At 34.4% G+C, this 20,644-nt stretch overlaps 9 protein-coding genes and 5 pseudogenes across 14 annotated transcripts, besides 1 other annotated feature; 4 read left to right on the top strand and 10 right to left on the bottom strand.

The window, feature by feature from the left end:
* Positions 1–17,520: part of a mobile genetic element that runs on past the window's edge.
* TVAGG3_0696370 (uncharacterized protein) lies at positions 3,907–4,856 on the top strand (the record flags this gene model as incomplete). The annotated part of the gene is made up of 1 exon (XM_051243225.1): positions 3,907–4,856. A coding segment is annotated over one exon (950 nt), but the record flags the coding sequence as incomplete, so codon positions are not given.
* Positions 5,177–5,595, top strand: TVAGG3_0696360 (annotated as a pseudogene). The gene has a single exon. A coding segment is annotated over exon 1 (419 nt).
* On the bottom strand, positions 5,612–6,064 carry TVAGG3_0696350 (annotated as a pseudogene). Its single transcript has one exon. A coding segment is annotated over exon 1 (453 nt).
* Positions 6,306–6,976, top strand: TVAGG3_0696340 (annotated as a pseudogene). Its single transcript has one exon. A coding segment is annotated over exon 1 (671 nt).
* Positions 7,639–8,247, bottom strand: TVAGG3_0696330 (KilA, N-terminal/APSES-type HTH, DNA-binding family; the record flags this gene model as incomplete). Its single annotated transcript, XM_051243224.1, has 1 exon — positions 7,639–8,247. A coding segment is annotated over one exon (609 nt), but the record flags the coding sequence as incomplete, so codon positions are not given.
* Positions 8,959–9,479, bottom strand: TVAGG3_0696320 (organellar and viral DNA polymerase type B; the record flags this gene model as incomplete). The annotated part of the gene is made up of 1 exon (XM_051243223.1): positions 8,959–9,479. A coding segment is annotated over one exon (521 nt), but the record flags the coding sequence as incomplete, so codon positions are not given.
* TVAGG3_0696310 (organellar and viral DNA polymerase type B) lies at positions 10,351–10,908 on the bottom strand (the record flags this gene model as incomplete). Its single annotated transcript, XM_051243222.1, has 1 exon — positions 10,351–10,908. One exon carries the CDS (start codon positions 10,906–10,908, stop codon positions 10,351–10,353), a length of 558 nt encoding a protein of 185 aa, XP_051089809.1.
* TVAGG3_0696300 (uncharacterized protein) lies at positions 12,325–12,666 on the bottom strand (the record flags this gene model as incomplete). Its single annotated transcript, XM_051243221.1, has 1 exon — positions 12,325–12,666. The coding sequence occupies one exon, from the start codon at positions 12,664–12,666 to the stop codon at positions 12,325–12,327; it is 342 nt and encodes a 113-aa protein (XP_051089808.1).
* TVAGG3_0696290 lies at positions 13,404–14,262 on the bottom strand (annotated as a pseudogene). Its single transcript has one exon. A coding segment is annotated over exon 1 (859 nt).
* On the bottom strand, positions 14,401–14,766 carry TVAGG3_0696280 (phage tail repeat-like family; the record flags this gene model as incomplete). The annotated part of the gene is made up of 1 exon (XM_051243220.1): positions 14,401–14,766. A coding segment is annotated over one exon (366 nt), but the record flags the coding sequence as incomplete, so codon positions are not given.
* TVAGG3_0696270 lies at positions 15,177–15,576 on the bottom strand (annotated as a pseudogene). The gene has a single exon. A coding segment is annotated over exon 1 (400 nt).
* A 453-nt stretch (positions 17,521–17,973) lies between the features above and the next one.
* Positions 17,974–18,822, top strand: TVAGG3_0696250 (uncharacterized protein; the record flags this gene model as incomplete). Its single annotated transcript, XM_051243219.1, has 1 exon — positions 17,974–18,822. The coding sequence occupies one exon, from the start codon at positions 17,974–17,976 to the stop codon at positions 18,820–18,822; it is 849 nt and encodes a 282-aa protein (XP_051089806.1).
* Positions 18,823–18,826: 4 nt separating this feature from the next.
* Positions 18,827–19,069, bottom strand: TVAGG3_0696240 (serine threonine-protein phosphatase family; the record flags this gene model as incomplete). The annotated part of the gene is made up of 1 exon (XM_051243218.1): positions 18,827–19,069. One exon carries the CDS (start codon positions 19,067–19,069, stop codon positions 18,827–18,829), a length of 243 nt encoding a protein of 80 aa, XP_051089805.1.
* An 18-nt stretch (positions 19,070–19,087) lies between these two features.
* Positions 19,088–19,450, bottom strand: TVAGG3_0696230 (uncharacterized protein; the record flags this gene model as incomplete). The annotated part of the gene is made up of 1 exon (XM_051243217.1): positions 19,088–19,450. The coding sequence occupies one exon, from the start codon at positions 19,448–19,450 to the stop codon at positions 19,088–19,090; it is 363 nt and encodes a 120-aa protein (XP_051089804.1).
* Positions 19,451–20,644: the final 1,194 nt, after the last annotated feature.

The raw sequence follows: 20,644 nt of genomic DNA, 5'->3' as shown, positions 1-20,644 counted from the left end.
GGGCGACCAGAGCCCAAAGGCAAAAAGGACATGGGAAATTTACAACATACTAGGTGAACATGAGGCAAAGATGCAACAACTTGAAGCAGAGGGCAAGTTACCAAAAGCGACACCAAGAAGAAGAGAAGAGTAGAACAAAGTGAAAGTAGTGAAGAAGTAACTTCATCTAGTGAAAGTAGTGGCAATGAAGGAAAAAGAAGAGTTAAAAACTCAGTCAGGAAGAAAGTAAAGCTTGGTCCGAGTGGTTCTATTATGACACATAAATCCAACTATTCTATATTTTTTACCCATATGAAATGTACGCCGCTCAGAATATAACGCCAACAGTTTTGGATGCCATGAACGGAAATGTTTCCGAATGGTATAACGAATGCGACAATGCCATTAGAAGGTCAGAAATAGTTCCTGGAACTTACGAATATACAACTGCTGTTTCTTATGGAAACGTAGGTGAGTTTGGTGAAGGTTCTTCAACAACAGTAGATATTGCTTGCGACAGGTTTCATATTATTTCTATTGACAACTCATTCTTATACGTGGAACAAGACATTGAAAATAAAACCTTCTGCCAAGTTGTCTGACAAGAAAGGTTGCAATGGAATTTTCTATGTCGGATACCAATATGCTCCAGAAGTTTTCATGGGATATAAGATATATTCTAACTCTGACTTAGTTCAAACAGTAACATGGGCAAACTATGAATGGTTCGCTTTGAGAAACTCAGTACAACCACAAGCTAGAGAACAAACAGACCAGTATGCAACTATTAAGAAAATAAGAAGACTTGACCTAACGTTCCAGGAGTTTATGTTAACCTTTCTGGACAAACTGCGCAGCAGCAGTAACCAAAGTAAAACTGAAACTAAGAGTTCCTTTGTCATCTTTCCTCATCTTCAGGTTTTTAAGATACTTGCCAAACTGGGCAGGAAAAATTTCTATTGACGACTTACTCCAAGCAAAAATAACTTAGTCATTGCACCAACACAAGACCCATCACATTAATTACAGACGTAAAGGGAACAAATCAAACGTCATTCGCCGAATTTTGCAAAGACAAAGTTGACTTAGACTTTGGTTTCTCAAACTTCAACAATGAAGTAAACTATTATTTTCAATGCTGCTGGAACTGCTTGGGACCCAGTTAAGTTCACATGCGAAAAATTGAATGCAAGAGAATAGAAAGCAGACTTGCAGTCTATATTGTTGGACCCAAGATTTTCAAATGCTTTAGCTGCCAAAATATATTGCAGTTCCACTTATGTTCCCTATACACCAAATATCTGTCAAAGACTTTGCAGGTGAAGTTGGAAACCAAAATCCAGGAGCCGCAGGTGCAAGAAAGATATTGCTTTAACAACTGCAATGAAACATGCAGATACTATGTTTGTACTGTTCAGACGAACTATAAATGACTATTCTTGTTTCTACAACCCCTGGTATTAAATATCATATAAACATAGATGGCAAATATTATCCAAGAGAAGAATATTCTACAGTTGAGGATATGAGGTCATACAACTTGACTTAGATGCTATGAACTTTAACAACAACTTCACAAACAACTATTAACCCTGAAATGCAAAGTTCTATTATGCCATATGTGAAAGTATGGACTCATACAGGAGGTTCAAAAAACTCAATATACAAATGGAGACCGTTCAAACTTTTGGCTTAGCATTCCATTTGCTGACTCAGAAGACTTTATGGGTTGGTATTTTCAACTGTTGGTACAGTTCAAATACAATATACTGGTGACAGAGACGGTCCAGATGAATTGAGAGCAAAGAAGGTTTACAAAACCAATAGCACTTTTCACGGAAGATGCTTCTTTTGAAGATTCGTTCGATGGAAACCTGCTGGGGCTCTCAGATTGGCATAACGACAGCTTCCATCGAGCAGATTTGGCAGCAGGTCAGTAAGTTGTTCTTGAACTGACTTCTCTCCGTCAAATATTGACAGTACGCCAGTTTTGACATAATATTGTATTATAAACTTTACTTTAGTAATATCGGTCAGTTTTGAAGTTATATTTTGTCTGCTTCAAGAACTTTCACCATTTCAGTTATACCAACTTTCTTTGCTTTATGAAAATATTTAGGTTCAGCAAAGACTGCTATTCTATAACATTTTCCATTGTTGTGTAAAGAACTATTCTGTCAATGTATTTGTATTGTTTGTGAGTATAAACTTTGTTCTGCTTCAATTCAATAAGATATCCGAATACGTCATCTTTTTATTCTAATAAAATGTCATTTCCGAAAAATAGAAGCGTGAGTGTTTCAAAAGGTTTAATGGGCGGTGGCAGATGTGAAGTTAAATTTCACCAACTCAAACAAACAGTCAAAGTTGTTGTTGTCAATGTCAAAGACAGAGATGTTGAAGTGGGGAAACCATACGAAGACGAAGATGGGTATAACAATTGTCCTGTAAAAGAACAACCAACATATCCTGAAGTTAGCAGAGACTTAAGTTCTGTTGCAGATATTCGAAACGACTACCAACAACTTAAAGACAAACTTCAAACTCAGGAGAAGATTTGTCAAGCTTTAAAGTATAATGTTAAACTTGGTCGAACACAACCCTGTAAAAGTGAACTCATATGTCATTGCACCTCATGAAGTTTTGAAAGAACTATTGAAACTTTTTGACAGAGGCAGACGATATAAACATCAAAGAAATAGAACCCGACATTAGTTGCTGTGGTGTTTCATATAATGTCATTGACAAGATATACGTTATGAAAGGAGGTGAAACGTTGAACTTAAAGTATAGTTTCCCAGACGTCATAAAAATATTTGACGACCACAACATTTCATTAAAATTTATTTGCTAAGTAAAAATGTCAAAACTTCTTGAAAGATGTTTGAAGAAAAATAATATAGACTTTTATTTCATCTAAAGGACTTTACACACTTTTGAACGATATGAAAGACCCTGTTTTGTTTGTTCGTGTAGACAAAGGAAAGTTCTATGTCTTTACAAAATATTTGAACTTCTTAGACAGAGAAACTTCAAGAAACGCCATGTGAAAGTTTAGATGAAGTTCTTCTCCACTTTCAGAAAAACTTTTAAATATATATAAATGGCAGAAGATATAATGGTTTATACTATTACGACTAAAAACCCTGAGTCATATAATTCTATAACAACAAACTTACAAAGTCCTCAAGGACGGTATTGTAAACTAACTTTAAACACAATGACGACTAAAGCCTGTTTTGCTCTTTTGACACCAGAAGACTTTATTGTTGTGAATGGTAAAAAATACTCCTTTGAAAGATACTTACTCAGATATACCACCAACAGGTTTGTTGACTTATTTAATACTTTAAGTACGGGTGTAACATGTGCTGCAACTAGAGCAGGTTTCGTTATGTTTGGATGTCCGACTGAGTTACTATAAACGATATGAGCTATAATACAAAACTTATTTCTGGTTTTTACTACCAACAGTTTCCTATAACAGGAAAAGGTGTCATACAAGGTTTGTCTATTCCATTGACATTAAGCACACCAATCTTATATATTGTTTCAAACTTAGGTTCAAAGTGTTATTCGAATGTCGACAGAAACTATTATGACCAAAAGATACTTATGCGTATAAACAATACTTTCTCTGCTGGTTTGCCTATTGTTCATTCGAATGCAGAATTTTCAACCTTAGTGAACTCAAACACTTTGGCAAGTATAACGTTGACATTAGTTGACGCAAACTTTGTTCCTGTAAAACTTTTATGTCCTATGTATTTGTCAATGACGCAGAAAGTTTCGAATTGGAAGATGCAACTGGTGAAAGTATTGTATTACAAGAACAACTTCAACAACAAATAGCTCAAGAACAACAAATGCAACAAATGGAACAACAAAGTCAAGAATAAAAAAAATATTTTTTTTATTTTTATAAAAATGTACAGAATAGATGTTTCAGATTTTTATGACTTCCAAGCATTCAGAAATATGTGTCCATTTAGAGACTATAACAAAGCAGTCGAGAATTTGAAACGTTTAGTCATTTATGTTGACTCTGCACCAGAATGTTATGTTATGAAAGAATGGGATGTTGTCTTTAACAAACCTAAAGCGACAATAGTTTCAGAACAAGAATGTAGACAGAAACTTAAGAAAATAAAAGTTGTACAAGTTGGAATGAAGATGTTAGATGCTTGGGATATCTTATTGTCAAAGTTAGAAGATTTTTCAGTTCGAGGTATAAAGTTTTATACACCTTCTCCAAACTTCTATTCTATCTTCACTGGATATAAATATGAACAAGTAGAATGGAAAGAAAATATTATAGAAGCTTGGTTAGACCATGTCAAAGAAATTATATGCAATGGAAACGAAAAGGTTTATGAGTATATCTTATGTTGGTTTGCAAATATCTTACAACATCCAAGTGCTAAAAATGAAACTGCTCTCATTATAATTGGAAAACAAGGAACTGGTAAGAACACATTCTTTACAGATATTTTGTGCAAACTGTTAGAAGGTTATTCGAATCCGAATATGACAAACTTAGAAAACATCTGTGGCAAGTTTAACTCCTCAATAGAGAATATGAAACTTATAGTTTGCAATGAACTTCAAAGTATAGATACAACAAAAGTTTTGAACTCAGATGCTTTGAAGAGTCTTATAACAGACAAAGTTGGAGTTGTTGAAAGAAAGTATAAAGACCAAAGAGTTTGTGAAAATATTGCAAACTTCATTATGGTTTCAAACAATGTTGTTCCGATGAAGTTAGAAAGTTCTGACAGAAGATATGTAGTTGTCAGAACGTCAGATTCTCATATGCAAGATACAGAATATTTTGACGACTTAGCAGAAACTTTGACATCTGACTTTTACAACCACTTGTTCTCATATTTTATGACATTAGATATTTCTAAGTTCAATCCAAGACAAATTCCACATACCGAAGAGAGACAAACATTGTTAGAAGCAAACAAGAGTGTATATGAACTGTTCATAGATGAAACTGACTTTGAGTGTTTAGATGAAAGGTCATTGTACGATTCGTATAAACAATATTGTCAAGAATATGGTTATATGGCAGCTTCTAAACGAACATTCTTGGCAAATGTCAAAAGTCTTTTAGATGTTCAGAATGGTGTATATACAAAAAAAATTTTTATGAGTAAATTTTAAAAAAAAATATTTTTTTATCGATAGAAAGATGGCAAAATTCATCTCAGTAAACAAGTACATGTCAGGACTTAAAGAAGAACTAGACCCATTCACATATTTGAATGTTTACTTCTACCATTTTGAAAAGTCTTCATTCAGCAAAGTTTGGAACATCGAACCAGTTAAGTTTGCTATTGTGACTAAAAATGGTGCGAAATTTGAAGACTTAGACATAGAAGGTTTGTTAGCAGTCAAAGAAAGTTTTGACAGAAGGTTTTCAAACCTTAAAGAAGGCAAAGCATACAAACTTGTTATACCTTATGAACCAAAGAAAGCAGACGACTATGAATATTTGAGTCTAAAGTTGTAGAAGTTCAAGGTAAATTGGGTAAAAAGATTTTAGAGTCTAAGCCAGTGTTTACTCCTAAAGAGGAAGAGAACATTGACATTGACCCAGAAATGTTCTAAAAATAAAATTTTATTTTTACATGTCAAATTTCTTTTTCTCTGGAACTGGTTCAGGTTCTTTCTTCTCTTCTTCTACTTTCTTTTCTTTCTTTTCTTTCTTCTTCTTTTCTGGTGGAGTTATGTCAAATTTGGCGCAACTATATTTATGTAAAAGTTCTTTGTCCTTTAATAGCTCTTCTATTCTGTTTTCTATTTCATCTTCAAGAACAGCGCATGTGTCTTCTTTGCATTCTAAGAACTTTTGTTGGACTTCATCTTTCCAATCGGTGTCATCTCTGTCAACAAGTCTGTCATTGACAAATTTTAAGACTGCTCTGCTTAATGTTTTATGGTCTTGTCATATTCCCAGAAAACAGAACTTTAGAACAAATTCACCTTTCTTGTTTACACTATGTAAGATTTTATGGTCGACAGATGTTTTGCTGTCGAAAAGCTTGTCTCGAATATAGATAGCGAAATCGCTAGACATTTTCTAAAAGATAAAAATTTTAATTTTTCTAAAAATATGTTAGAAAAAAGTTTGCTGACATTGACAAGAAATTTGAGAATGTTTTAAACAAGAACAAGAGGAAGTTAGAAAATGCTCAGATAAAACCTATACATGACAAGTTCTTATTTGCTCAGAATGGTATAACAGGTCTAATTGCACCACCTGGGTCTGGTAAGACTTTCACTTATCTTAAAATGGCTGCACAACAAACAAGAACTAGATGAGAAGAACCCATTTTATGAGTTAGTTGTCATTTGTAGTACTTCTGGTCAATTTGACCAAACCGTCAATTCGTTCAAAGATATTATAAAGAAGTCTAAGTTAGTATGTATAAAGGATACTGAGTTGTTAGATTGGATAAAGAAGTACCAAAGAAGAGTTTTGAAGTACAATGCTATAAATGAGTATATAAATTCTAAGTTCAAAGACCCAAATGAGGAAATGCAGAGAATATTAGAGAAGAAACACTTCAGAAACAAACAGAAAGAGATAGAATACATTTCGAAGAAATTGCAATCTTACGATTGGAAGACTTACCCTCATAGGTGTCTTCTTATCTTAGATGATTTCGCTTCTCATCCTTTGCTTAAGAATAGAGAACAAGATATGTGTCGAATTCTTAAGAAGCTCAGACACTTTAACATCTCAGTTGTCATTTGTGTACAGACAGCAAAGAGTTTAAGTAAGGATGTTAAAAGAATACTTACTGACATTATACTTTTCCCCGGATTGTCCGAAGACGATTTCATGGAACTTATGAAAGAGTCCATGGCAGGTAAGTTTGACAGACATGAACTATGGGAGAAGTATAAAGTCATACAAGACCCTCATACTTCTTTCAGAATTCATATCTACGCAAACAAAGTTCAAATTGTAAAAAGTCAAGCTTGAAAAATGTAAGTGTTTAGTCTTAGTAAGTCTGTTGTGGTGCTGGGGCTGTCGGTTCTTCTGGTTTGGGAAGGCATTCAGGAAGAGGAACGTCAGTCATCCGTTTGTGTCCTGTCGGAAGGAAAAACTTTTCCTGTTGGAAGGAAAAACTTTTCCTGTTGGAAGGAAAAACTTTTTCTGTCGGAAGGAAAAACTTTTTCTGTCGGAAGGAAAAACTTTTTCTGAAGTTCGACCAAAAAGTTCTCAATTTTCGAAAATTTGAATGGTTTACGGACGGACAACTGGAAGCGTTCTTCCTGTCGTCGGGAAAAATTTTTTCTGTCGGAAGGAAAAACTTTTTCTGTCGGAAGGAAAAACTTTTTCTGTCGGAAGGAAGGACTCGGAATGCCAGAAGGATTTGACAAGGCAATTTACTTTATAGAGCTACCTGAGCCATCTGAAGTCAAGCTTGAAAAATAAATGGCTCATCTACTCTACTTGTTTGAAGTTGTCAAAATACTCTGTTATTTTTTCCTTTAACAATGGCAAATCTTCTTTGAAGGTAAGTATTGTACAACCTTTCATATCATAGTGTGTTTGAGGTAACGTATCTTGAACTATTTGTTTCACATCTTCATTTGGGGTCATTGAAATCGGTAAGTTTTCGCGATAGAACAATTTCTGTCAGATTTGTAAATCTTAGCAAGGTCGTAAAAGCTTTTGTTGTTTCTTCTGACTAAATGCAACATAACCATATCTCTGTCTTCTTCATTTTCCATCTCTTCAGTATAAATCATATACTTATAGTTCTTTTCCTTTCCTTTTGGTACCGAACGTGGTATTCTTTTCTGAATGCTTTTGTCTTTTGCTTCAAGCTTGTTCTCTAGCTCTTCACGTTCTTGTCTATGAATTTCATCTAACATCATGAAAATATAACAAGCGTAACGAGGTGAAGCCCACATTGCAACAGCATTTACAAGAAGTCTATGTACATACCAGCCTCTCAAACCATTTAGCAAATTTTTACGATTTTCGTACGGAATCTCGACCCGCGGTTTTCCTCGGGTCGCAAACATATGAGGAAATTCTTCTAAAAGTTCTTTTGTCTGTTGGTTTTCAAACCAATGATGTGCTTGCTTTGTAGAACGAAGAGCATTCAAAATACTTTGCATTTGGTACATATCGTCTTTGACCGAACGAATGAGACGGAGTTGTTTGTTAAACTGTATGTACTCATATTCTTCATTTATGGCTTCATGAACGATAGCAGTTGTTGTGTTCTCTGATGTTGACATATCTGTCCTTACATACAAAATAAAAAAATAAATAAAAATAAAACTAACTTTATTTTTTCTATCTTAAGGAAATTCATGATTTTCATAGAGTTTTATGCAAGACCGAAAAAAGTCGGTCTAGAGAAATTTCACTGTTTTCATAGAGTTTTGGCGACTACGTTTTTTAACGTACTCGCTGTTCTTCACTGTTTTCATACGGAATTCAGCAAAAATATATTTTAGGGTAGAAGGTTAGATCTAACACGTTTTCTACCCTCGTGAATTTTCATGACTTCTTCGTAAATGTTTTGTCAAGACTTCTTCGTAAATGTTTTGTCAAACATGAACGTACATGTTTTGTCAAAACTTCTTCGTAAATGTTTTGTCATGACTTCTTCGTACATGCTTTGTCAAGACTTCTTCATCGTAATGAGCGTAAATGTTTTGTCAAGACTTCTTCGTAAATGTTTTGTCAAGACTTCTTCGTAAATGTTTTGTCAAAACTTCTTCGTAAATGTTTTGTCGAAACTTCTTCGTAATGAGCGTAAATCAGACAAAAATAATGTTTAGGTGAAGAGGTGCGATCTCACCTGTTTTTTCACCTGTTTTCTCACAAGCGTTTTACATGGTAAACGTTATTTTTACATGTATTTTTCAGCAACTTCGTCAAATAATTTTATAGCTTTATCTATCTCATCTACTTCAAACGTTTCTTTACCTTTTATGGGAGCACCATACATTTTCTCAAACTTTTCGAGTAGTTCTGTTTCTGCAGCTCTCATATCATTAGCAAACACAACCTTGACTATATTGACTGTACTGTCATATCTTTGAGTTATATTATATGTTCTTCCTATCTTATATCTTTTTGTATTGAAGTCCTTCGGTTTCTGAACGATGTAAAGTAAGCCTTCACTGCAACGTTCCGTATCGAATGAACCATATGTTATGAAGTTATATCCAACAACTGGGTCTAACCATAACAAAACTATTGGTATAAGACTTTTGTCGATGAGATATGCTGTAGTTCCATAGAATCTTACCGATATCATAAGCTCAGGATTTCTTGTCAAAATTTTCTGAGTTGAAGCAATTCCAACCCAATGGTATGTTTTCTTTCCAGATGGAGATAAAATGTCTGACAAAGAATATTTGTTGTATTTCTTTGAGTATCTTACGTTTAAATCACCTATTCTAACCAATTTGGTGTCATTGTCTATCTTTTTAACTGTTTCAAACTCAGTGTTTGTCATATATGTTCTTACATACAAAATAAAAAAATAAATAAAAATAAAACTAACTTTATTTTTTCTATCTTGTATAAAAGATATGATTTCAGGGATTTTTTTGACGAAGTGTCAAAGTTCTCTTCGTAAAAAAATAACAGTTATATAATGAAATTTGGTCATTTTTTTACGATTTTCATGAGTTTTAGGCGACCAGGTTTTTTTCCCTACTCGCAATTTTTTACGATTTTCGTACGGAATCTCTACCCGCGGTTTTCCTCGGGTAGCAAACATATGAGGAAATTCATGAAATTTGGTCATTTTTTTACGATTTTCATGAGTTTTAGGCGACCAGGTTTTTTTCCCTACTCGCAATTTTTTACGATTTTCATGAGTTTTAGGCGAGTAAGATTTTCTATCTTGTATAAAAGATATGATTTCAGGGATTTTTTTGACGAAGTGTCAAAGTTCACTTCGTAAAAAAATAACAGTTATATAATGAAATTTGGTCATTTTTTCACGATTTTCATGAGTTTTATGCAAGACCGAAAAAAGTCGGTCTAGAGAAATTTCACTCAAAAGTTCTTGTGTGCTTTGGTTTTTGAACCAGTCGTCTGCGTGTTTAGTGTCTGGAGCAAAACATGCTGTCAAAATACTTTGCATTTGGTACATATCGTCTTTGACCGAACGAATGAGACGGAGTTGTTTGTTAAACTGTATGTACTCGTATTCTTCATTTATTTTGTATAAAAGATATGATTTCAGGGATTTTTTTACGAAGTGTCAAAGTTCACTTCGTCAAAAATAACAGTTATATAATGAAATTTGGTCATTTTTTTCAGCAAAAATATATTTTAGGTGAAGTGGTGCGATCTCACCTGTTTTTTCACCTGTTTTTTCACAAGCGTTTTACATGAATTGTACGATGTATATTTGAAATTCTAAACAGTTTTGTAGCTTCTATTTCTTCGCTGAGGATATCGAATGTTTTAACTATGCCGAAAGTTTCTTTATACTTCTTCTTGACGTCAGATAGAAGGAAATCTTCTGCTGTTGGATAGTTTTTGTTCAGAAATGTCAACATGTCCATTTTATCTTCTGCTGGTTTTTCTGCTTCTTTCTTTAAGTCTGCATAGTCGTTTCTCATACGTTCTATCTCTTTGACGGAGTAGTTATATTTCCTCATTGCTGCTTTACATTTAGAACATTGCGGGTTCATTTTTGCGTTATATTCTGAAACCTTACCTGCTAGAACAACTAAGGCGTCAATTGCTCTCTTTAACTCAAAAGTTGCTGGTTTTATTTGTTCATTCCATACCTTACCTCTTCTATCTTTATCTCTTATCTGCCATACACATTCAGCAACTAACGAAACAAAGTTGTCGTAGGTCTTAAATTCTTCGGATTTGTAAAGGTCAGAAATATTTTTATAAACCATGTCGCAATCTTTGTCCATAACCTTATGGTTGCAATGAAATCCTAGAAACTCATAGTTTACCTTACGAATGAACTTCTTTATTTCTACTGAGTCAGTTGCTTTGACTTCAATTTCGTCGAATTCAGGAATAGTGAGTTTTTGTTGTTGGATTTCAGGTAGTTTAGGCAAATGGTCGATGAGGTCCTGCATTTCATAAAGATACTGTTCATTTGTTTCATCTTTCGCACTACAGTCTAAATTACATGTTAAAAGTTCTTGCTTTATCTTCTGGATTTCTGTTTCGAAAGTATATGAAGAAGGAATGAAGCTTTTCATCTCTACTAACATAGATGTTGGATTCATGACTAACGAGTTTGGTGCTGTTGTTGTTTGAAGTGTTGTTGTGCCGATTGTTGACATTTTTATTTTTTTATACAAAATAAAAAAAATAAAAAAAATAAAACTAACTTTATTTTTTATTTCGGGAAAATTCATGAAAATTCAAGAGGTGAAAAAAAGAGGTGAAAAAACAGGTGAGATCGCACCACTTCACCTAAACTTTATTTTTGTCTGATTTACGCTCATTACGATGAAGAAGTCTTGACAAAACATTTACGTTCATGTTTGACAAAGCATGTACGAAGAAGTCATGACAAAACATTTACGAAGAAGTCTTGACAAAACATTTACGAAGAAGTCATGACAAAACATTTACGAAGAAGTCATGACAAAACATGTACGAAGAAGTCTTGACAAAACATTTACGAAGAAGTCATGACAAAACATTCATGAAGAAGTCTTGACAAAACATTTACGAAGAAGTCTTGACAAAACATTTACGTTCATGTTTGACAAAGCATGTACGATGAAGTTTCGACAAAACATTTACGAAGAAGTCATGACAAAACATTTACGAAGAAGTCATGACAAAACATTTACGAAGAAGTCTTGACAAAACATTTACGAAGAAGTCATGACAAAGCATTTACGAAGAAGTCATGACAAAGCATGTACGAAGAAGTCTTGACAAAACATTCATGAAGAAGTCTTGACAAAACATTTACGAAGAAGTCTTGACAAAACATTTACGTTCATGTTTGACAAAGCATGTACGATGAAGTTTCGACAAAACATTTACGAAGAAGTCATGACAAAACATGTACGAAGAAGTCTTGACAAAGCATGTACGAAGAAGTCTTGACAAAACATTTACGAAGAAGTCATGACAAAACATTTACGAAGAAGTCATGACAAAACATGTACGAAGAAGTCATGACAAAACATTTACGAAGAAGTCTTGACAAAACATTTACGAAGAAGTCTTGACAAAACATTTACGAAGAAGTCATGACAAAACATTTACGAAGAAGTCATGACAAAACATTTACGAAGAAGTCATGACAAAACATTCATGAAAATTCATGAAAATTCAAGAGGGTAGAAAAGAGGTTAGATCTAACCTTCTACCCTAAACTTTATTTTTTGGTCCGGGAACAACTTTCTCTCAATTGGAGCTGTAGCATACTCTTTGCGTAAGCGGTTCAGACCTTCCTCGAACTCTTGGTCTCTCTTGGATTGAGATTGGAATTGTGGGGCAGGGTTTTGCATAAACATCCAAGGGTTGGGGCAGTAAGGCATAGGCAGAGGAGGGTAGTTCGGGAAGCCTTGTGGTGGGTAGTAACCTTGAGGTGGAAATTGGTAGTAAATCGGAGGTACTTGCTGGAACTGAGGTGCAGGGGCTGGTGCTTTAGGTTCCTCTGGTTTGGGAATGGACTGGGTTGGTGGTACGTCGGACATTGTCTTGAAACAGTACAAATATTGTTCTGAAGCAGTGCAAGTCTTGTTCTGAAAAAGTACAAGTATTGTTCTGAAGCAGTGCAAGTATTGTTCTGAAAAAGTACAAGTATTGTTCTGAAGCAGTGCAAGTATTGTTCTGAAAAAGTACAAGTATTGTTCTGAAAAAGTACAAGTATTGTTCTGAAAAAGTACAAGTATTGTTCTGAAGCAGTGCAAGTATTGTTCTGAAAAAGTACAAGTATTGTTCTGAAGCAGTGCAATGGACAACATCGAGCCATTAGATGAGGCAGTTTACCTAATTTAAATTAACGAGCTTGTTAAGCAGTACTTGCGCAAGGTCATGAAGCCCAAGGTCAAGTTCACCACTATTTCTGGAAGGGCTGCCTTGAATCTCGAGATTTCGACTGGAATTCCAATTCAAATACCAGACGGGACAGCCTACGACGACATAAAGCAAGCAAAGAAGGAAGCCATTATAAAGTTCTTTGCCAAGCGTCCTTGGATACTACTTCAAACAGAGAGAGTCCAATTCCACGAATTATACAAATTCTCAGAGCACTGTTCCACTTCTCAGGACAACCGTTCTTCATAACCTCAGAAGGCGACATCCAACCAGTTCAGTAAACCTTAACGTTTAACTTCACTTTTTATGTTTTTTGTGAAAGTGTCAAAAATAAATTGTTTTCATGAGTTTTCTACGATGTTAGAAAAAATGTTATTTTCTAATATCTTCACATTCAATACTTTTTCAGCACTTTTCCGTAGTTATATATGAAAGACAATTCGAGATAAAAGTCATAGTACAATGGAATAATATGTTGCACACCATTTGTTGTGAACCAAACTTGAAAGTCAGAGAAACTGTTACTAGGTGGTTCGTAGAATTTAGAAGCAAAGTCATAAAAGTCCTTACCAATACATAGAAAACTATTGTTGCTTGAACTGAAACTTGCATGACACATAACATTTTGAGGGTCAAACACGTTTCTATAAACTGTCAAATCTGCTGGTGGAAGTATAAATTTAAATGGACCATCTGGTGTAATGGTTCGTTCTGGTTTAGTAACCGAAGAAATTGTGCCCAAGAACGTTTGTCTACTTTCCAATATAAAAACTCTGTATCTCTTGGAGGGTTAATTTCAATCTTTTGAAATGAAACGGTGGAGTTCATCTTGTCATATTCTAGTTTCAGATAGTATGTTCCATTTAGTAAAGAGTCGTATTTTTCTTGAAATTCCCAATAATATTTGTTCATTTGAGTTTGAAAGTCATTTAGAGTTTTCTCAAGACTTTCGTCTGAACGAACTGTAAAGATTCTCATTTCGTCAAATTTGTCTATTAGACCATCAGAACCTTTATACTGCCATGAAAATATACTGCGAACATAAATGCGTTAGTTCTATTTGAAAACAAAACTCTTCTAAATCCTATTGCCTTTGCATCTGAAGGACTTTGAAGCCAACGAATTGGATAGTCAAACCTGTATGTTCGGGATGAAATTTCTTCATCTGAAATAGTCCTACCAGCATTTGTAAAGATATAGTCTAACGGTTTTGTATCTGCTACTTTTGTTCTTTGTTTTTCAACCTGAAGCATTTAATATATGTAAAATATATTGTTTTAAAATGGTATGCCATTTCATATTTCTCATCTAACAAACAAGTTTCCTTCAACTTGAGGTTCACTAACAAACTCAGCGTACATTTCAAATTCGAATAAAAAAATATTTTTTCTTTACTTTACATAACCGCCTGCTGCCATAAGTCTTTGACGCCAACCCATACCAGCTAATGAAGGTTGACTTGGTTTAGTTTCCAAACTAAACTTTGGTTTTGGTTTATCTTCAGTTTTTGGTTTTTCTTCTTCTATCGGTTTTTCGTCACTTTTCGGTTTCTCTGACTTTACTTCACTTGCAGGAACAGTTGTGTCGTCAACATCTTCATAAATATCATATGCCATTTGTTTTTGTTTTCCTTTCAACTTTTTGTGTTTGTTGTAAAGTTTAGAATATTTCGACTCTAAGTCAATGAGATGTTCTATAATGAACTGTTGGTCAGTGAAGTAAACTTTTCCATCTGTTGTCTCGAAAGCTCCTTCAGACTTCAATATTTTATTTGTGAGAGTCTGTTTCTTTTTTGAGATACTAGCCGTTCCATTTTTATGAAAAGTGACTTTATAGTTAGGGTTTGTATTTCCAGACCTGGTACTTTCTATTATTGAATTTTTCTCTTCATCTGTAAGTTCTTTAACAGGTTTTGACAATGGTTCTGAACTTTTTGTTTGTGGTGTCAAATCTACCGTTTCAACTTCTTCGGTCATTTCATCTCAGTAAAAAATTTTAGTTTGGTTTGTTTTCAACTGGTTGTTGTTGTTTTTTAAGTCGGTCTAAAACTTCCTGAGGTATAGGAAGAACTTGACAAACACGTTGTGTAACTGCTGGAAGCCGACAAATCCATCTTGAACCCATTTGTCTCAATGCTGTATTGTTCATTTCATCTCAGTAAAAAACTTTACATTCCCCACGTTTGAGGCGGTTGAGGTTGGTTATTGTTTACCCACTGTTGTGCATGGTTATATCCTCTGTTAAAGAATCTTTCACCTTGGTCCATATAGTGTCCTGCTTGGTTATAGTAGTCATTTGCTTTGTTATAATAGTTTCCTGCTTGTCTTCCTACATTGTCCATCCATCCTTGAACTTTTCCTCTTGTTTCAGGATTTGGAATAAGATTTGTTGCATCTCGTGCTACATCCCAACCTTTCTGTACAGTTTGTATAATAGGTTGTGCTTTCTCTTTAAGTATACCTAATGTACTCAAAATCTTCCTTCCAACTCCAAATACACCTCTGGCTATTGTTCCCACTGCGGCAAAATCTGGATGCAACTCCTGCTAATGCGCCAAATAAACCCATTTCTTATAGGATAAAAAATGACGAATCCAAACAAGGACCCCTATGTTTCTAAGGCAACAAAAAAAGCACTCATGGTAAAAATCTTTAGTTCAACACCAAATGCTTGGTTTATGGATATCTTGGAAAACATTCCGAGGTATAGAGAAGATGGACCACCATACTGGCTAATATTTGTCGGTCAAAACACAAGATACTGTGAAGCCATACCATTATGGTCCAAAATATTTTAGATGTGAAAACTGCTTTGACAATATTCGTTGACAAATACCATCCAACAAAACTGACATCTGACTGTGAAAGTTCTTTCAAATCAGATGATGTAAAAAACTATCTGCGTTCAAAAATGTAAACCAATATTTCATTGTCGACCAAAACCATTCTGCTCTTGGTGTCATTGACGGATGTATAAAAATGTTAAGAGACTTAAACCAACCACAAGGTGGTGAAGCAAATGAAATGTCATATGACGACAAATATAGACACTTCTCCATGGCAAAGATGAGACAAGTTTTAAATATTTACAATAGCCGTAAACAAAAAGGTTTGGGAAACCACCCCCGAAGAAATGAAAAACAACCCTGACTTAGAGAAAGACTATATATTTAATAATTTAGTCAAAAGAGACAAACAAGAAAGAATGCCGGGCTTCAAACTTCAGAAAGGTGACAAAGTAAAAATAGAAATACCTAAACGCGACCCATATGAAAATACTATTGACTATGACAACAATGGGAACCCGACAGGTACTCACATTCGTGTTCGTAAAAATAGAAGAAAGTATACAAGAGAATATTATGAAGTTTTAGGCAAACATGGCAAAATGTACAGACTGCAAGCAGAAGATAAAACGACTATTGTCAGACCTCGTTTCAAACTTGTCAAAGTTCAAGGTGGTATACTTTCAAAGACAGTTCCTAACAAATATAAGACAACTCCTGACGAATATGCTAAAGAAGTTGAAAATGACGACTAAGCATTTCTATACCATGCGTAAACTGTCATGTAAGGTGGCATGTAGTCTTTACTTTGTCCCGTTGTTTGCGTATATCCTGAAACGCGATGTGTATGGTTTCCTCCTCCCTCAGTGTTACTCCAGTAACAATTTATAGCAAACTTAACGTTGTCTTTAACATCATATCCTTTACCTTTTGTCATTGCTGACCAATCCCAATATCTATGCTTATGCCAACCTGCTTGAGATGTACTTAAATCTATGTAGTGACTGTGTGCAGGTAAATTTTCACCTGAAATCGTTTTACTTCCACCTGTTTCCTTTGAAGAGTTTGCACAATACAAAAACCTGTCGACTATTTGAGTCCAAGTTCCAAAACCCAGAACTGTTTCTGGTCTGGTAGAGTTCATTGACGTATAAATAGAGCCTATAGGATATAATGTTTGAAGTATTTCTGTCTTTAATGTTTGAAGCTCTGTTTTGTCTGCTTTCTTGTCATATAAATCTTGAGCAGTGAATTTAATATTATGTTCATCCTTCATGACATAAACATCTTTACATCTAATGTTTCTCATCGTCGTTATGTCGTCATCCGATGTTAAACCTTGTGGAAAGTTAGGAGGTTTACAATATAATGCATCCCCACCAGTTTCTTCAACCGTTCCTTCAATACTTTCTATAGCAACAGTTGTAAAACTTGTATGTGTATGAGTCTTATTTGCTTTCTTCTCTAACTCATCGTTAACATAAGTTTTATCTGCTTTAAGGTCTAAACATCCTGAAACCCATCCTGTATCGGCTTTAGTTTTTAAAATCTTCGATGTCCATTCATGGTACCAGTCAACCCTTTCTTTCATTTCGTTATCTTTTTCATCCACATATTCCTTATCCGCTTTCTTCTCTAACTTACTAGCCACATATTCCTTATCTGCTTTATTTTCAAGGCTAACGTTTAAGTCTGTTATTTCAGATATAGAATGTGTATGAGTCTTTTTAGAATATTCGTTTTCAGCTCTTGTCACTTCACTTGACATTTTATTGTCAACATATGTTTTGTCTGCTAGTTCAGGATGAGTATGTTCTTTTGTTGCATAAGCATTGTTAGCTCTTTCTTCTTCTTTTGCTATTGCATCGTCTACATATTCTTTGTCAGCTTTGTTGTCAACATCTGCTTTCAAAAGAAGTTCATTTATAGGTTTCTCGTTTAAAGTTCCTTTTGTTGGATTTATACAGACAGTATGGTTCTTATTGTCTTGAAACAGAAACTCATCTGTCATTGGGTTTAATGTCAGTTTTAAGTTTCCTTCTTTCAATGACTCAGATATCTTAGAGTAGTTTGAAAAGTTTGTTGTGTTCTTATTTAGAGCTTGCATAATGAGTTGTCGGTTGTGTTGTATTTCTCTCATGGAAGCAATATCTTTCGACATTTTTATTCTAGATAAAATATGCTTTCAATAGAAAAAGAAAATTCAAGAGTTGCTACAACTAAACCATTAGATGAACTTTTTACTAATGTCGGTCAAAAGTTTGAGACAGAGACCGTAAAGCATGAAGGCTATCGTTTTGACTACCCATTAAGATGGCTAAGAGACCCATCTGTCACAAAAGCTATTGGCTTTCGTAGAATGAAGTTCATTTCAGAAGCCATACATGGTTTCCCATTTACGGTCGGTTTTGAAGTTCGATACTATAACAAAGAAAAACGTATGTATGAGAAATTTGAACAGGGAAAACTTTTACAAGTGAATTTGCTTGTAAACTTAGAAACAACTCTTCAAGCTTTTCAAGAAAAAATAAACGATATCTATATCGAATATGCAAACCAGTATAACATTGACGAAGGAGAATACCATCTCGATATTATTTATGACAGGAAAAATGCAACTGTTAAAATCAATAAAATAGAAGACCTTGGAGAAAACGTTTATATTTCTACAAAATATAACAACTTGGCATGGTATAGATTTATGAGGATGTTAAATCAGCCTGCAGCATATCCAGTACACCCAGACTTTTATGAAGTCGAAAACCCTAATGGAACATATGAAAATGTTTTCGACCCAGCTGCTATTATTGTTCATGCTTCATTTTCTGGCGCCCAAAACTCTTTCTTATGCTTGGCAAATGACTTTTACGAAAAACCTACAAAGTTATACGAACCACCAAGTGGAAGTATTTCAGACTTTCAAGTATGGTTTACTACAGATGGAAGAAAAAGAATAATTCCATTATACCATGCGTTTTACTTAGAACTTAGTTTCATATACAACTACTATCGAACGGTAAAAATATAACTTTTTAATACGGTTGAGGTGTTGGATTTGGTTGCCAACTAGACTGTGGTGCAGGTTCAGGCTGTTGTATAACAGGAGCTTGTTCTTCTGGTTCAGGGTCTTTAGGTATAATACCAACGAACTGACCTACTCTTTTACCAATATTTTTGACTCCGTTCCAAATTCCTCTTCCGACAGATTTTATTCCATTCCATATACCTCTTCCAACTCTTCTGAAGAAGTTTCCAATACTACTGAAGAAACCCATTTTACTATATGTAAAAATCTAATGTCCGCCTAGTCTCTTACGTTTCCTGTTGAGTTCCATAGCATTCTTTAACTGGAGCTCATACATTCTGTTTCTCCTCTGGTAGAAAACATATTCTGGGTCAACTCCTGTGTTCGCGTCATCTGCATAAAGTTGTTTATATCCCACTTCAGGGTTTGTATAAAACTCTTTCCATCTCATATTTGCATACCATGGTGGCAAACCTAACGCAGCGTCATTTGACATGGCAGTTTGCATTTGTACATCTGTTGGCACTTGACCATAGTTTGCCATTGCAGTTTGTATTCTAACTTCATTTGGAATATTCTCTGGGTTTGGTTGTCCAGGTTGCTGTGCATTCGCTAAGTTCTGTGCGTCCATTTAATATTAGATAAAAATATCTCTTACGAGTACATATGCTGAACATTTGCAGGCATTGGTTCATCTTCATATTCTCTGTACTTTTCTGCCACGTCAAAGAAATAAATGACACAATGGAAAAAACCTAAAACTAACAATCCGATTTCAAACCACATTTACTTACTAATAAAATTTCTTTGTTATGACACTTTCTCCGGTTTATAGGACCTCTCTCATATTCTATCTTGTCATATCTAAACTCATAGTCATGTATGTCCTCTAACCATCTCATAACGGTTTCCAAACCACTTTTATCGGATGTAAAGTAAAAGCATGGATGGTTATGTAAAACGTCTAAAGTTTCTAAAGAGTCTCTCAAAGTCCAGTCTACTTGGTATTGAAAATCCCATGTGTTATAGAACGGCGGGTCCACTATAAAGAAAACATTTTCCTTGTCTTTATATTTTTCATACAACTCTGTCCAATGACATCTCACAAACTCTATACCCTCAATATTTTTTCTATGTCCTCTTTGAAAACATTTGTATAGTTGAGATATAAAACTTTTGACATAAGTGTTTCAATGTCATGAACTCTTATAGAACCACTATATAATAGTCTAGCAGATATACTATCCCAGTCTATATATTCTGCTTTTTTCAAAACCTCTCTCACAATATTTTTCTTATCTAATGGTATACGTTCCATCTTATCTATAGGTATCTTTTCTTTTAACTCTTTCAATATATTGTTTGTGTCTGGAATATGTTTGAGACGGTCCATATAGTTGTCGAAGTCATTGCATATAATCTTTGAGTCAGGGAATATTGTATGACACAAATGGGATATATAGAAACTTCCACCGAACAAATCTACAAATGTTAGACCATTCGGTAGTTTCTTAAGTTCTCTCAATATAATATCTTTACATTTACTCTTATTTCCAAAGAACGGTAACGGTGGTTTTGTAAAATTCATTTATATATAATAATAAAAATGTTTTTTTCCTGAAAAGTGACAGAAAAGTGACAAAACATGAAAACATATATAATTTGTGAAAAGCGACACATTATATAATGTTTTCGACCCAGAAGACTAACAATTTTCCGAATAAAAACTTCATTTATACTAAACATCTTCAGGGCTAGAGGGCGCAACGCGCCTGGAAGCCCCAATACCTTTTTTTTTTTTTTTTTTTTTCAATCGAGCAATAGT

This window comes from Trichomonas vaginalis, chromosome III (genome assembly GCF_026262505.1).
Source record: "Trichomonas vaginalis G3 chromosome III, whole genome shotgun sequence".
NCBI classification, from domain to species: Eukaryota; Parabasalia; order Trichomonadida; family Trichomonadidae; genus Trichomonas; species Trichomonas vaginalis.
Note: the sequence above shows the minus strand (reverse complement) of the source record. Positions and strands in the feature narration are given on the sequence as shown.